General features: G+C 44.1%; 1 protein-coding gene across 4 annotated transcripts in view; it reads right to left on the reverse strand.

Moving 5' to 3' along the window:
* The window catches only part of syne2a (spectrin repeat containing, nuclear envelope 2a), an 83,548-nt gene extending 69,819 nt beyond the window's left edge, over positions 1–13,729 (reverse strand). For 3 of the 4 annotated variants that reach the window (XM_084560225.1, XM_084560224.1, XM_084560222.1), the window contains exons 1-22: positions 13,112–13,728; positions 10,184–10,245; positions 8,677–8,772; positions 7,160–7,237; positions 6,988–7,080; positions 6,691–6,887; positions 6,186–6,385; positions 5,277–5,377; positions 4,590–4,703; positions 3,977–4,114; positions 3,682–3,846; positions 3,402–3,514; positions 2,966–3,134; positions 2,730–2,826; positions 2,439–2,638; positions 2,189–2,341; positions 1,958–2,095; positions 1,754–1,855; positions 1,495–1,659; positions 1,227–1,385; positions 385–1,149; positions 7–141 (exon numbers count right to left, since the gene is read on the reverse strand). In XM_084560225.1, the coding sequence (XP_084416351.1) occupies positions 7–141; positions 385–1,149; positions 1,227–1,385; positions 1,495–1,659; positions 1,754–1,855; positions 1,958–2,095; positions 2,189–2,341; positions 2,439–2,638; positions 2,730–2,826; positions 2,966–3,134; positions 3,402–3,514; positions 3,682–3,846; positions 3,977–4,114; positions 4,590–4,703; positions 5,277–5,377; positions 6,186–6,385; positions 6,691–6,887; positions 6,988–7,080; positions 7,160–7,237; positions 8,677–8,772; positions 10,184–10,245; positions 13,112–13,187 (3,516 nt within the window). In that variant the 5' untranslated portion in view covers positions 13,188–13,728. Of the gene's footprint in view, positions 1–6; positions 142–384; positions 1,150–1,226; positions 1,386–1,494; positions 1,660–1,753; positions 1,856–1,957; positions 2,096–2,188; positions 2,342–2,438; positions 2,639–2,729; positions 2,827–2,965; positions 3,135–3,401; positions 3,515–3,681; positions 3,847–3,976; positions 4,115–4,589; positions 4,704–5,276; positions 5,378–6,185; positions 6,386–6,690; positions 6,888–6,987; positions 7,081–7,159; positions 7,238–8,676; positions 8,773–10,183; positions 10,246–13,111 lie in introns of all 4 variants that reach the window. The other variant, XM_084560223.1, reaches the window with a different exon arrangement.
* Between the last annotated feature and the right edge of the window lie 763 nt (positions 13,730–14,492).

Raw genomic sequence — 14,492 nt, forward strand, 5'->3', positions numbered from 1 at the left:
TCATACCTCCCACTGCTTTCTGACTGAGTCAGAGAGGAGCCTCAAGTCCTGGATCTGGGGTCCAGAGCAGAATGCCTCAAAACCTTCCACCGCAACCAGGAACTCCTCGAGCACGGCCGGCTGCAGAACTTTTAAAGCTTTCTGCACAGAAAGACACACAGCTGCACAAGCATGCGCGAACAAAACTGGTAGCAACACAACGCAAATCACTGCAGACCTTCAAAGAATGTGTCTGAATGCTGATTTTCAGGTCTGGATGTTGCTGCAGGAGATGCACGATTTAAAAACACCTTTCAGTTTTAAGCATTTAAAAGTAGGTCGGATGGTTTTAAACTCCTCCAAAAATGTTCTGAAAGTGAATCAGACCGGGTTTTTAAACCGTACCTGTTTCTTCTTGACTTGCGACTCTGAAACCTCCTTGCCTCCGAACAGCTTCATCGCCTGCTGGATGCGCCCCTGCAGGTGAGTCCTGGCCTTCTCCAGCCTGCTCCTCGCCATCGACTGGGCTTTCGAACGAACCTCGCTGCAGACCACAACCGGCGGCTGTGGAGGTTTGCTGCTCTGTAGAGGGCTCGGCTGCTCTCTGGTTCCGGATTTGGGCTTGGTGCTGTGAGGCTGTGCGGGTGGTGAGGTTTTCTTTTCCTCTGTGGCTGAGCTTGAGACAAGCTGGGACAGGACTGGACTCGCTGGACTCTTCAGTCCAACGGGAGTCTGTGTCGTTGCAGTTAGAGGCTGATCACCTCGATTGAAACTTGAAGGTTGAGACCAAGAAATTTCTTTGGAAGTCTGAACCACAGGAGATTGAATATGAGATACAAGTTCCCTCGAAGGCTGAGGAATCATATGGATGACCACATGAGGAACAACAACGTCTTTTTCTTCTTCTTCCTGTGTGTTTGGGTTCTGGGTTTTATGTTGGACACCTCTTGTCCTCTGCTGAGGCGTGTGAGACTGAACCTGAGGCGAAGGTTGATCTGGACCCTGCGTTCGGAGCGTGACGTTTCCAATCTGGTCGACGCGTTTGGTTCTGGCCACAACAACTAAACCCGTCTCTGGCTGTTTCTGTGTCTCACAAGCTGTTTTAAAAGGTGGAAGATTCTTAGGAACTTCTGGCTCAAACCCGAGGGACCTAAACATCCCAAGAATCTCCTAGAAAAATAAAATGGCATGATTGTAAGTAACTGTTACGGGGGCTGAAAAGGTTACCTTATGATAACTGAGCTCACCTGGCAGTGGGAGATTGTCTCTGATATCCTGTCCTGCATGTCAGAGGCACTGATCTGCTGCAGAGGAGAGGCTTTCTGTAGTCCTGCCACGAGGTCCTGCAGTTCCTGCCCCTCGGTTACAACCTGGTTCATTAGCTGCAAGCCTCGAGGGATCAGCCCCTGGAAAGGTTTGGTTTTAAGGACCAAACATTAAAATAGTTTTTGGAGCTTTACAGAACTATTTGCCCTGAAGTCTCACAGCAGGAGCAAGTAGTTTTAGTTTGCTTACCTTGGTTTTATTTTTTGCAGAGTGTCCTTTGTGCATTTTCTCCTTCAGGTGGTTGTAACGGTCCAGGGCGTCTGTGCTCCAGTGATCCAGCTCAGCCAGACTGCCTTCCAGCCTGGAAGCAGCCTGCTGCAGCTCGCCACAGGTCCTCTCTGCTTCAGAAAGCGTCTGCCATATGGACACAAGGAATCAGACTCAACCCCGCCTTACCTCAGTGTCATTACAATAAAAACGGACACTTGTCCTGCATCCCACTCAGTACCTGTGGTAGAGTCTGAAGGAGTTTTTCCAGGTGACTCGTTTGAAAGTCTGGGGAAGGTCTGAGAGATGACACGTCCACTTCTGCTATCTTTTTACTCAGTAACTGATGGAGAGAAAGAAAAACAACACAGAAAAGCTCAAGCACAAATAGCTAATTAATTATTATTTTTGGCTTTTATTTATTTCTACCAGTTCAGCCACACACCTGTAGTTTCTGTCTGTTGGCCTTCAGTGCGACTGAGGCCACCTCCAGCGGCTGTCTCAGGAGCCAGCCGGCCTCCTGGGTCAGTGAATGCACCGTCTGAGGACACAAAGCACCAGCGCCGGGCTCTGATGGCACCTCCTAAGAAAGAAAATCCTTCATGATTAGAAATCCTCATCAACATTATGTCACACATAGAAAACTGGAAAGATCAGTAAGGAGATGGAGACTTACAAACATGGTCTTCTTCATGCATTCAGCCCACTGCTTGTTGACTTTGCTGAGTTGCTCAGACAGACTGAGGCTGGTTGAAGCTTCTGTCGCCTCGATGAGAAAGTTCCCCGCCTCATTTAGCTGAGCCTGACATGAAGCCCACTCACTCATATCCTACAGTATCCACATCAAAATAAATAAATGAGAATATAGAGCAAATCTTCTGTAGCTCTGGTTTACCGTAATAGAAAATAAACCTGGCAGAAGTTACCTGTGTGGCCACAGCAGAAGCTCCTGGATGCGTTTTCCCTTCCAGCCACGCTTGCAGAGAACTGAGGCTCCTGTTGTACGTCTCCCACACCGAGGCCACTCTCTCCATCGTCCCTCTAGTGGCCGTCACAGCCTGCGTGAGCAGCTCCACTTCGCTTTCTGCTTCCTTCAGCTGACGAGTAACAAGCTGAGAATCCTCGCCTGGAGGTGGGGAGGATACGGCGAGTGAAAGCCTTGCCTTTTACAAAGATACACATCGGACAAATCAAGAGATCTCGGTTTTGGCTCATACTCAGCGAGGCTTTGCTGGTGTGAGCGCTCGTCTTCTCCTTCAGGTTTTGCAGGGCGTCCGTCAGAATCAGAAGAAGGCCTTGACGCTCAACGGTTTCCTAGGCAACCGACAAACATAAAATCATCGTTTTTTTCTACATTTTCAGGAAGAAAGAGTTATGAAATTACACAAACCTACCAAAAACCAAGTCGATAACTGACTATATTTTATTTTGATAAATAAACAAGTACACTCACATGCCAGTCCTGCAGATGAGCATTTACACTCTCCTGAGACCCGTAGGGAGGTTTCCATGACTGGACCTTAGCACTGATGTTGCTCAGGAGGTCCAGAACGGTGTGACGGGATTCCTGATATTCCAACTTGATGCCTTGATACTTGGCCGTGACTCGGATGTTGGTCAAACTGTTAATAATAATAAGTTTAAATGCAACCAAACTCTTACTGACTTCATCCATCCATAATAGAGCACCTTATTATTTATCCTCGCTATGCATACGGTGTATATTTACTTCCATTTCATTTTCTTTTTGCAGATTTGTACATATGCATATCTTGTATTTATATATTTAACTAACTAAGTCTAAGCCTAAGTTCCTTTTAAAACATGTTATTTTAAGGCTTTAGACGTTCAGTGATTTTTTCTAAAGTTCAGTAAAATACGTCACGTACTGTTTTTTCAGCTCATCAAACTTTTCGAGGGGCACCGCTGCGTTCCCTGAGTCATCCACGTTCTGGTAGCTATCGAGAATATTCACATAATGGCTCATCTCCTTGGTTAAAGTCTGAAATATAAAGCGATGACAAACACATAAAATGGACAATAATATCACAAGTGTTAAAGATATTTCTGTTTTTCCTCATCATTTCTGCCAGATTCTTGCTGAATAACTTATCCCAGGGCCGTTTCGGGGTTTTAGAGAAGCATTTTGATTTTGGACACTAGCTTCACCTTCAGGGTGTCTTGTTGAGCTCTCGCTTCTTTAGCCGCATCTCTGTGATCTTTCTCTTTCCCTCCCTCTTTTGCGAGAGCTGCCTCAGCACGCTGCAGCCACACAGCCACTGAGTCCAGAGGAGGAGGAAGACTCTGGTCCAGCTCTGCTTTGCACCTCTGAAGCTGAAGAACGACACAAGAACGACCTGGTATGAGACATTTTCCAGCTGTTTTCTCCATGAATTCATAATGCATCATGATAAATGACGTGTGTGAACGTCTGCTTATAAATGCACAGTAGGGCTTTCCTCACCTCTTCCTCCAGGCGATGCCACGCTGTCCTGAGACCACTCTGCTCCTGGTTCAGCTCAGGACGGCGACTCACTGCAGCAAGGAGCGTCATCACTGGTCTTCTTTGTTCAGTGAAAGAGGCAGCGAGGCTCTGAAACACCTGGTAAAACATAGTAACGACTTTTTTTTATCTACAGCACATTGATACACACCAATCAGGCATAACATTATGACCAGCTTCCTAATATTATGCAGGTCCCCCTTGTGCCTCCAAAAATGTTGTGACTCATCAGAGAATGGACATGGTCCTTCTGAGGGTGTCCTGTGGTGTCTGGTAACAGGATGCTGTTAGTGGGGGCCTTTGGGTCCTATGGGTTGAGGGGAGGGGCCTCTGTGGATCATCCCAAAGACACTTGATCAGTTTGGGATCTACTGAGTTTGGAGGGGGGGTCTGGTCTGGTCTAGGTTGGTGCTCCATGTTTAAGTAACATCCACATGAATGAATACCAGATCCTAAATTTTCCCAGCAGAACATTGTATTGTCACAAGATGGTCCATGGTATTTACTCTTCTTGTCAGTGGTCATAATGTTGTGGCTGATCGGTGAAGTTTCTTCTTCCAGTTGTTTTCCTTACCTGATATTTTTCTGCATAACCTGATTTCTCTGCAGATGCCCACGCCTCCGTCAGCTCCTCATAGGTTTGCTGCAGCCAGACGGTCACCTCTCGCGCTCGCTCCCTTGGAGAAATCTACATTTTCACAACACTGTCAGTAACTGCAGTTAGAGTGAGGTGAATAACCTCCTCAGCTATCAGTCAGCTTCACGACAACAGCGTCATTAGTTTTCAGAAGCATCAGTCAAGTTCCAGAGAAACAGAAATATAAAAGGAGACACACTAGAGAAGAAGAGCTTGTACCTGGTGTAAAGATGAGACAGCAATGGCTGGACTGAAGTGGGCAGGTGAGCTCATAGGTGAGAAAACGGAGGGCTGGTCCAGAGGAAACAGCTAAACCACCACCACCAGCATCAAAGCATGAAGAACAAACAGAGTTGGAGGAAGAGGGAAGGGAAGATAGTTGACAACCTTTACTTTCATGCAGGAGGTTGTAGAAGAGCAAATAGGGGAGCAGAAGGTGCTGAAAGAGTTTTTAGGGAGTTTAATCTCCCTAATGTGATTAGAATTACACAGCTTCATAACACCAGTGTCAACCTTCATGTGTTTATTTCACTAGATTCTTAGTCTCTGCTGTGAGTTCTGCAGGAGCCAAGTCTCAGCTGAATCCAGCCTGAGTGTGAAGTAAATACTGTTTTGGTTTCAGACCTGCAGGTGGTCATCAGGTGCTGGCATGTCGCTGGAGTACTGCAGGAACTGGGCCACGTAGGTCATGATGGACTTTTCCTCTGGGTCTTTGACATCAACATCTGAGGTGAAAGAGAACAAGGGAAACTTTTTTTATGTAGTTCGACATTTCATGAACTCGTCCAGTTCTCTCGAGTGAGTTTGCGGATGACACGACTGTGGTGGGCCTCATCAGCAACGGAGACGAGACCAACTACAGCAGCGAGGTGAGCCGCCTGGCTTTGTGGTGCGGAGACAACAATCTCTCTCTGAACGTGGAGAAGACGGAAGAGATTGTTGTGGACTTCAGGAGAGCGCACACCCAGCATGCTCCTCTGACTATCAAGCAGCTAGCAGCACCAAGTTCCTGGGTGTGCACGTCACATGGGACCTCACCTGGACTACCAACACAGCATCACTGGCAAAGACGGCTCACCGGCGCCTCCACTTCCTTCGCAAACTGAGGAAAGCCAGAGCCCCATAGTAAGAGCAGCGGAGAAGATAATCGGTGTTTCTCTCCCTTCCCTCCAGGACATCAACAACACCCGTCTCACCCGCAAAGCAATCTGCATTGCAGGTGATCCCACCCACCCGTCACACAACTTGCTGCCATCAGGGAGGAGACTGCGGAGTCTTCGGGACAGGACCAGCAGACCCAAGGACAGCTTCAACCACCAGGATGTCAGAAAGCTGAACTCTCTATCTACTCTGGTCCCTTTCTCTGGTCTCTCTGCAGACACTAACTCAGGACTCTCGTACATTTAATGTTTAAGTTGTTGCACCGTAGGCCACCGTAAGAAAGAAATTTCAATCCTGTGTATGTGATTGCACATGTCAGAATTCTGTGTCCTGTAATCTTGGATTTATCCTTAGGAAGGTCCTCAGCCTCACCTTGAGGCTCCAGCAGGCGTGGGATGTGCAGCTCCCGTTCGGCCAGGTGAAACGCTTCCTCCAGGTTCTCCTTGTTGCTTCTGGACTGGACCAGGGAGAGATCAACGAGCTGTGGTCTGAGAGAGCACAAGATGGCCAGGAAGGCCTCGCCGCTTCTCCAGCTGGACTTAAAGTCCTTCACACTGACGGAGCAATGAACCCTGGAAACAGAAACACAGACACAACAGATTCGAAATGGAAAAACTAAAAGACAAACGAAGTATTGGAAGGAAATACTGAAATATACATGAAAATTTCATGAAGCCAGAAAAATCTAACACCGATCAGGCATAGCATTATAACCACCTTCCTAATAATGTGACTGTAACATCCACACGAATGCTAGGTCCAAAAGTTTTCCATCAGAACATTGAATTGCCACAAGATGGTCAATGTTATGTACTTCTCCTGTCAGTGGTCTTAATGTTGTGGCTGATCGGTGCATACAGCATACACACAAACCCACCTTTGACACTGGTCCCTGACCCACATGAGCAGAGCCTTCTTGGCTGATAAGCGGAAGCGTCTGTGCAGAGGCGATGTCCGACCCGCAGGGACGGGACTGGCCGGAGCGGGGCTGCCAGACCAGGAGTCCAAGCTGGCCAGAGAGTCCAGGGAGGAATGACGAGAGCTGAAGGAGAGAGCGCTGGCGAGTTCCTCGATCTAAAACACACAGAGTAAACGTCCAGTAGCAACAGCTGTAGCTGCAGTAGGCCAGTGTGTGCTCGCAGTGGTGTTTTACATTTGCTGCACTGACACTCACATGACAGCGGAGGATGATGGTCCACACGAGGCCAAGGGTGATGGACGGACGTCCCTCGAGGATGTCTGGGATGTTTATGTTCACCAGTTTGATCTACATGATGAAAGAAAAAGTGTTAAACAACGCACCACAGATCAGCTTGTCATGTCGTAATGCTTGTGTCTAAACTTACAGATTTTTTCTTGAGAAAGTTTAGTGCTGTCTCGATGTTGGCCCTCTGCTGGAAGACCCCAGTGCCTCTCTGTCTTTTCTGTGAAGACAATTTGGGATTTTGAGTTATTTGCTTCATTACATCCATAATATAGATTCATCAGTTTATTTTACTCTACTTTTTCGATTGGAAAAATAATAACTTGCATCTAATCAAAAATTTGTAATTGAAAAAATCAACTGGGGAAGTTCATGTGTGATACATATTTGTTAAAACTAGTTAAAACCTCAATAAACTTCCAATAAAAATGTATGAAATTTTACAATATGTGTCATTAAAGGTCCTTTTTGTGAGTTTTTTTATACTTTGATCGACACACTTTGTGCCTGAAACCCCAACTTCAACACCAAACTTTCCAGTTCTCCATCAACATCTATAATCTGAAGGTTTTCACAGAGAGGTTTGCTCATATATCATTCACAGCCCTGCGTCATATAAAGTTTGATTCATAAAGCCATGGAGGGAATGGATTTATTTTCCTGACTATTGGCAGTATGTCGTTATATATGTGGTGATAAAAGAGACCAACAAACAACCCTCCTGTACTGGACTTCCATATGTCAAAGAAGATGAAACTAGAATTTGGAATTCGGCTTCATCAAATGTTCAGGTTTCTGTTCTGAAATATGTATAAAAGCTGGAGCATATTTAACATGTTATACGTAAAATATTTTGTCTTAATGAAAATAATTGACTAGAAAAGTTTCATGGGGATTTCTAAAAGTTAAAGCTTTAACTGTAAATGGTTTCCAATAAAATAAAGTATAGAAGTTTACATGTGAATCCAGTGTTGCATTCATTTTTCACCAGGATCTTGTATTGATGATGGAAGAGTCTGACCACTGTGCAAAGTCTTCTCCAGCACATCCCAAAGATTCTCAATGGATTAAGGTCTGGAGTCTGTGGTGGCCAATCCATTTGTGAAAATGATGTCTCATGCTCCCTGAACCACTCTTTCACAATTTGAGCCCCATGAATCCTGGCATTGTCATCTTGGAATATGACAATTTTAGTAGTTTCTACAATCTCCTTAGATGTTTTCTCTGCTTGATGCATGACAATGATTTGACCATTCTCAAACAGACTAACATCTTTTCCATGACCATGGGATGTGTCGTTCAACATAGTTGTTTAAGAAATGAGAAGCTACTCATTGCATCAGTTGGGGTTAAATAACTTGTTACCAGCTGAAAGATAATCACCCATGCAGTAATTATCCAATAGGAGGCTCACCATACCTGTTTGCTCAGGCAGTGTGTATCAGTCATTACATTAGTTGTAGCATGTTTTTGTACTGTTTCGGATGGGACTTGGGCCAAACTAAGACACTTAAGTATACCACAATACATTTTTTTCAAGGATTTCTATCATTTTAGGTAGTTAATATAAAGCTTAATGCATGTTTTTGTACTGTTTTGGATTGATTAATTAGAGGTGTGCATCTGTCTATCAAACTGACGTCGAAAGAGTAAACTCACCATGGACTGACCACTCATCACCTCCAGCAGGTCAAGCAGCCGCGAGCCGTCTCTGAGGTCAGAGAACAGGTCTGACACAAACGAGGGACTGCATCTCTGTAACAATGCACACAATCGAGCCTTAAATTCATCTGTCCACTCAACAGCAAATGAGTCCGCGAGGAGACACGTGCAGGTCTGACTCAGAGCAGCGATGAATGTGATTAGATGAAGGTTGTGTGTGCAGTAAACTATTGATTACATCAAAACATCAGAACAGTGAGCAGCATTATCTGTTACTTTCATTTCTTCGAATTCATTATGATACCAAGAAAACAAAAAAAATATATTAAATAAAGAAACAGACAGATGTACGAAAATAACCCTGGGTCACATTTGGTTGGAATTAAGAAGCATTTTATACAAAACAGGAAGTTATTCAGGACTTTTTCATGTCAAACAGCAAAAAAAGTATAACTGCTGAGTCTAAACAGGAGGAAGATAAAATAACAGGAAGCACCAAGGTTTATGAGGAAATGCTTCTTTTTGTGAAAAACTAATTCTAATGACAGTCATATAAATATTTTACAGCCATGACGGCCTCTGGGTCAGAGCTTCAGGTCACTGTCCTCTACACATACTCTCCAGCTGGAGGTTGTACGTGCACTCATGTTGGTGCAGCCGGTTATGAACGAGTGACTTCGAGTGCAGTCATATGGACGCGAGGTTATGAAGCGGTGCCTGGGTTCAGGTTACGAGTTGTTCCGCTCCGCTCAGGCACTATTTATACTCGGGGCCCCGTGTCAGCAGCTCAAGGTCTCCTTCCATGAGCTCCAACATGTCATGCTTCACTGGGGTCTGAGCGGTGAGTCAGCACGGTGATGTGCTACCGTTCACGTAACACAACCGCAGGACGTATGACGACATGCACGTCAGCGCCGTCATGAATCTGCACCTCTGATCGGGTTTTGCTTTCAATTTGCAACATGAATATTTATTTAACGACTGTTAATTTAAAATAACTTCAAATGTCTATGTAAAAATAGAAAGGCAAAATGGAAAGTGTGGCTGAAAAGCAATGCAATACAGGCAAAAGACAGTTATCTTCTTGCGTATGTTGCATTAGATGCTGCAGATAGCCTCTCTGCAACCCTCAAAGTTTGTTTTAAATTCACTTCCTGCTTCTTTGCTCTAAAAAACTCCATGAAATACTATTTTTTTTACATTTAATACTTGACATGATGAAGCCGCCTGCAAATAACAACATGAAATGAAACTATAGTTGATGTCTGTGTTTCTAGCTCCTTGTGGAGCAGATATTCACAAAGCAACAACCTGTTATTTAGAATATAATCAGCTATTTGACTTGAAACCCGTATTTGAAAAAGCACGAAAGAGGTCATTTGAATTTACGGCTGCTGCCACGTTTGATTTTGCATCAGACCCGATTGCCTGAAATTTGCTGCTGCCTTTCACATAGAAGACATGACTTTATGCTCCAAGCATCACACGTGACCTCCTAGCATACCTTTGAGAGTTGAGCGTTTATCCAGTTGGTGAACGTCCGCTTCTGAATCTGCTCATGCTCCACTGTTGGGAGAAAAAGAGACGGAAATCATTTATACATGTGCAAAAGTTGAAATTTGCAATGCACAGTAGATGTTCCCAAAACGAAAATAGATGATATAGATAGATGATTATAGATGATGACTGCTGCAGGAATGTATTTCTCTATGAAGAAAAAGGCTGGGTTGTGCAAAAGCTTCACTAATGAGCAGCAATAAACTGAACTCAACCTAAAGCTCTTGTTCGTCAAACACGTTGCTGCAATGGGAACCTTGATGTGAGCTGTACTCACCGACGTCAGAAAACCGCACGGCCTTTCTACGCTCCATTTTTAAAACCAGTGCTCAATAAACCCATGTAGAAAGGGTCATCCACTCAAACTTCTTCTCTCCTACTGCTGTGTAACCCAGGAGTGAAAGGCTCCTTCCTCGAGCTAAAGTAAGGCTAAGAGCGAGGATCTGGCCACCAGATGGGACGGTTTCCAAGACGGTGACAGACATAGACACTGATACTGAGTCACACACACTCCCAGTCATAATTAACTCCCAGACTTGATTCTTAAGGGGTTACTAGACCACATCCTAAGCTCCTGCTGCCAAAACATGAACCTTTAACTAAATTAACTGAACAGGATTTACCTTGTTGTAGTAAAAAAGACGTAGCAGTCCTAATTTAGCTTTGGCTAAGTTAGTAATATTATGTGAATATTGGTGTCCATGGTATGTTTTAATCACAAAATACTTTTATAATTGTTCGATCTCTGCTCTCATGAACCAGTACATTCTGCAGGTGGAGTGTTGCTGCGATTAATCATAAACTGCTGAATTAAACACTCTTGTGTCTCTTTTCCTGCAAACTAAGCTTAAGAATAAGATGCTGACATCACCTCATGATCTGATCTGGAATAAACCAAGGAACTGAGCTGTTTGGTCTGAGGCACACAGACAAAACAGCTATTTTCTTGTTGATATCAAATCTGTACCTGAGTCACCGACTCACTGCTGTTTGTTTAAGAGTTTGCCATGCATGAGCAGCTGCACTTGACTACACCCAGCTCACCTGGCATGAACAGGACAAGCAGCAGTTATTTCCTGTTCACAGTTAATCGTGATAAGGCATCAGTCAGATGTGTTTTCTCAGCCAGTGTGCAATTACAGCAACCAAAACAAAAACCAGATCATAAACAGAAGTTTAAAGGCAACAACTTATACTAAGATGTTTGTTTTGGTTATTGTGAATTGTTCTGCTCAATTAAGATATAAATCCTGAGATTAAGACTAAAAACAACAACCACCAGGGCTGAAAAATGAAACCAACGTGATTCCAAAAACTGCAGTTCCACAAATGGCCACTTGAGGTTGGCTCCAAAAGCCATAATTTGATAATTTAAAACATACACCGATCATGCATAACATTATGACCACCTTCCTACTATTGTCTAGGTCTCCCTTGTGCCTCCAAAACAGTTGTGACTCATCAGAGAATGGACATGGGCCTTCTGAGGGTGTCCTGTGGTGTCTGGTAACAGGATGTTTTTAGTGGGGGCCTTTGGGTCCTATGGGTTGAGAGGAGGGGCCTCTGTGGATCATCTCACAGATACTTGATCAGTTTGGGATCTAGTGAATTTGGAGGCCAGGTCAACACCTTGTGCTGTTCTTCATGTTTTTTTAGTTGTTTCTAAAGCGTTTTTGTGTGTATGTTCCTGTGTCAGGCTGCATCTTGCTGGGGATGGCTGCTGCCATCAAGGAGTGTCATTGCTATGGGCAAACACATGCCCACACTGAGATTCAAAGCTGCTCTTCAGTGGTCGTCAGGTAACCTCATAAAGGCTCAGCCCACTTTTGTATAGTCATACAGTTGTGATCTAAACGCTGAGTTTAAAGCATGTTCCTGCAGGCAAGACTTACGACATCATGACTAGCTCGGCCTAGTCTGATCTGGTCCACTAGGCAACGTTCATATTACTTTCAGTTCAGCTGGACTTAGGCAAGGTACCATGTGTGAACTCAGACTGTCCTGCATCCAAATTGGCAAACACCATAAAGTATGTGTAAAATTCAAAGGGATTCAAATCGTTATTCGTCGTTTCCCGTCATGCCACTCTATACATGTTTCTACCAGAACTGTCAGGACTCACTGTGAACAGAATCCCAGCGACGTCAGCCTACTTGAGCACCGCAGGTATGAGAGTCGACAGGTGGAATGTGGAGACTAGATGCTTTGCATTACATATACGTTGAGAACGCCCTTTGAGTTAAACAGGAGACAGCTTGTGTTCAACATTTGGAAAGAAAAATATTTTTATGTGCATAGATGTTTAATAGAGGGAGTAGATGCAGACAACATTGAGAATTTCAGTAAAGATAATTAATGTCAGAGACACAGTAGTATTCAAAGCAGGATTGTTTATAGGGAACGTGTACAAAGATACTAATCTATCTATCTATAGCAAGTTTTACCTGGAAAAGTATTTGCACAATCACAGGACTATTGCATTTGCTGTGCAGCTATTATTCTGCATGCAATGACTGGAAGTTTATTGTGCATTCAACTAAAATTCAGTTTCACTTGATAGACACTGGAGGAATCACTTGCACATACCATCTGAGGTTTTACGTAAAGGTTGAGCAGCAGCATAGTTTGTGGTCTCTACCAGGATTCGATGACACTGCTCATAACAAATAACAACTAAAATTACAAAAAGTAATTTAAGTAATGCAATAATAAAATAAATTATCCAAATTTATTGTATTTTCTCTAAATATTGTCTTTAATCTCCTATAAACTTGTGTATTTTAGCAAGTAGTTGATCTCATATTGTTGTTGTCCCCTAACAGTGATTCCTAACTACAGCACACAACAACTATTAAAGCACAGAAATAGCCCTGACCTTGGAGGAGCATGTGCACGTTGTCAATGTCCAAAGAAACGCCTCCATCTTCTTCTTCTGCTCCACCTGAAGCCATGTCTTCACAAAGCTTGACCTCAGGAGGGTCCAGGAGACAAACACTAGTAAATCATCTACACAGGAGAAAACAACACAACGTAAAAATGAACCCAGTGCTGCAGGGCTCCTTGCAAAACTTTCTGGCTGCTTTGCTGAGTGATTAGTCACGAGAGAGGAACACACCTATCCACACCCAGACGTTACCATAGACAGATACAAGCGCACACATGCAAACACTAAGATAAAGACCTCAAAGAGGAGCAATAACTCCTGTATGGAAATAGTCCGTGTAACACTTCTATAAAGCAGCTACATATAAAAATAGACTGGTCATGAATCTCTAACATACCTGTAGCAGGGCTGGGGGTCACAGCAGACAGCTACTGTGCTGCATGTTCCAGTGAAGAGCGCGAACAGTAAATCTCCTCCGCTGTGTCCTCAGATATTGGCACGGCTCCGTGTTGATTCACGGTGGGTGTGCCTTCGAACAGGACTTGGCCCTTAGGTGCTCAGAAATGAAACAAGGTGCTTTTTGCCTATCAGAGCGCGAGGAATTGAAAAGGCTGGAAAGTCCCGCCCTCGCTGGCTGAAGCTCCAAATCTCTCCTGCAGGTCCTCAGGCAAACTTAACACCCTTTGGCTAAAGAAAAACAATACTTCACAGAGTTTAGTTTTGGGATTTTGAGGCTAAAGCACATGCTCTTGATGAGGAAATCATCTAACTTAGCGTCTTTATTTTTCTGTCCTTTCCTCCTATTTGCTTGTGCAACATTGAAAAAAAAGATACCGGGGAAAAAACCTTTGATTTCAGGCATTAATGTGAAACTGCCTCAGCTTCCTTCTCAGGGGCATTCCACTTTGTACCCACATAATCAGCACTCAATTTGTGCTTCACTTTCCAGGTTCCATTATGACTAATAGTGAACTTTAAGTCCCAACAATTAAGGAAGAGACACTCATCATATAATCCAACGTCTCATTACTTGACCTACTTGTTTTACCTGAAGAGACAGGAGGAGCAGAGCGTGTTCCACAGTGCCACTTTTACCCTGAGGAGCAGAGCCAGTGGTTTATTTGTTGTTTCACTATGGTGAGCGAGCAGAGCCGGTGAACGGTCTATGTGCCATGCAGCAGCTGCACCCTCACCTCAGATACCCACGTCCGTTCGTGGCAGAACAAGATATCATTTAACAGCAGGAGAGGATATAAGAGGAACGATTTGTTCGTCTTGAAAGTGAGGACAGGTGGATTTTCACACTAAAAGGTTATTGTTGTGGCGCCATACAGCAGCCAGTACAACATAACAACAGTGCCACATGAGTATT

This window comes from Chelon labrosus (assembly GCF_963514085.1).
Source record: "Chelon labrosus genome assembly, chromosome: 14".
In the NCBI taxonomy this organism is placed as follows: Eukaryota; Metazoa; Chordata; class Actinopteri; order Mugiliformes; family Mugilidae; genus Chelon; species Chelon labrosus.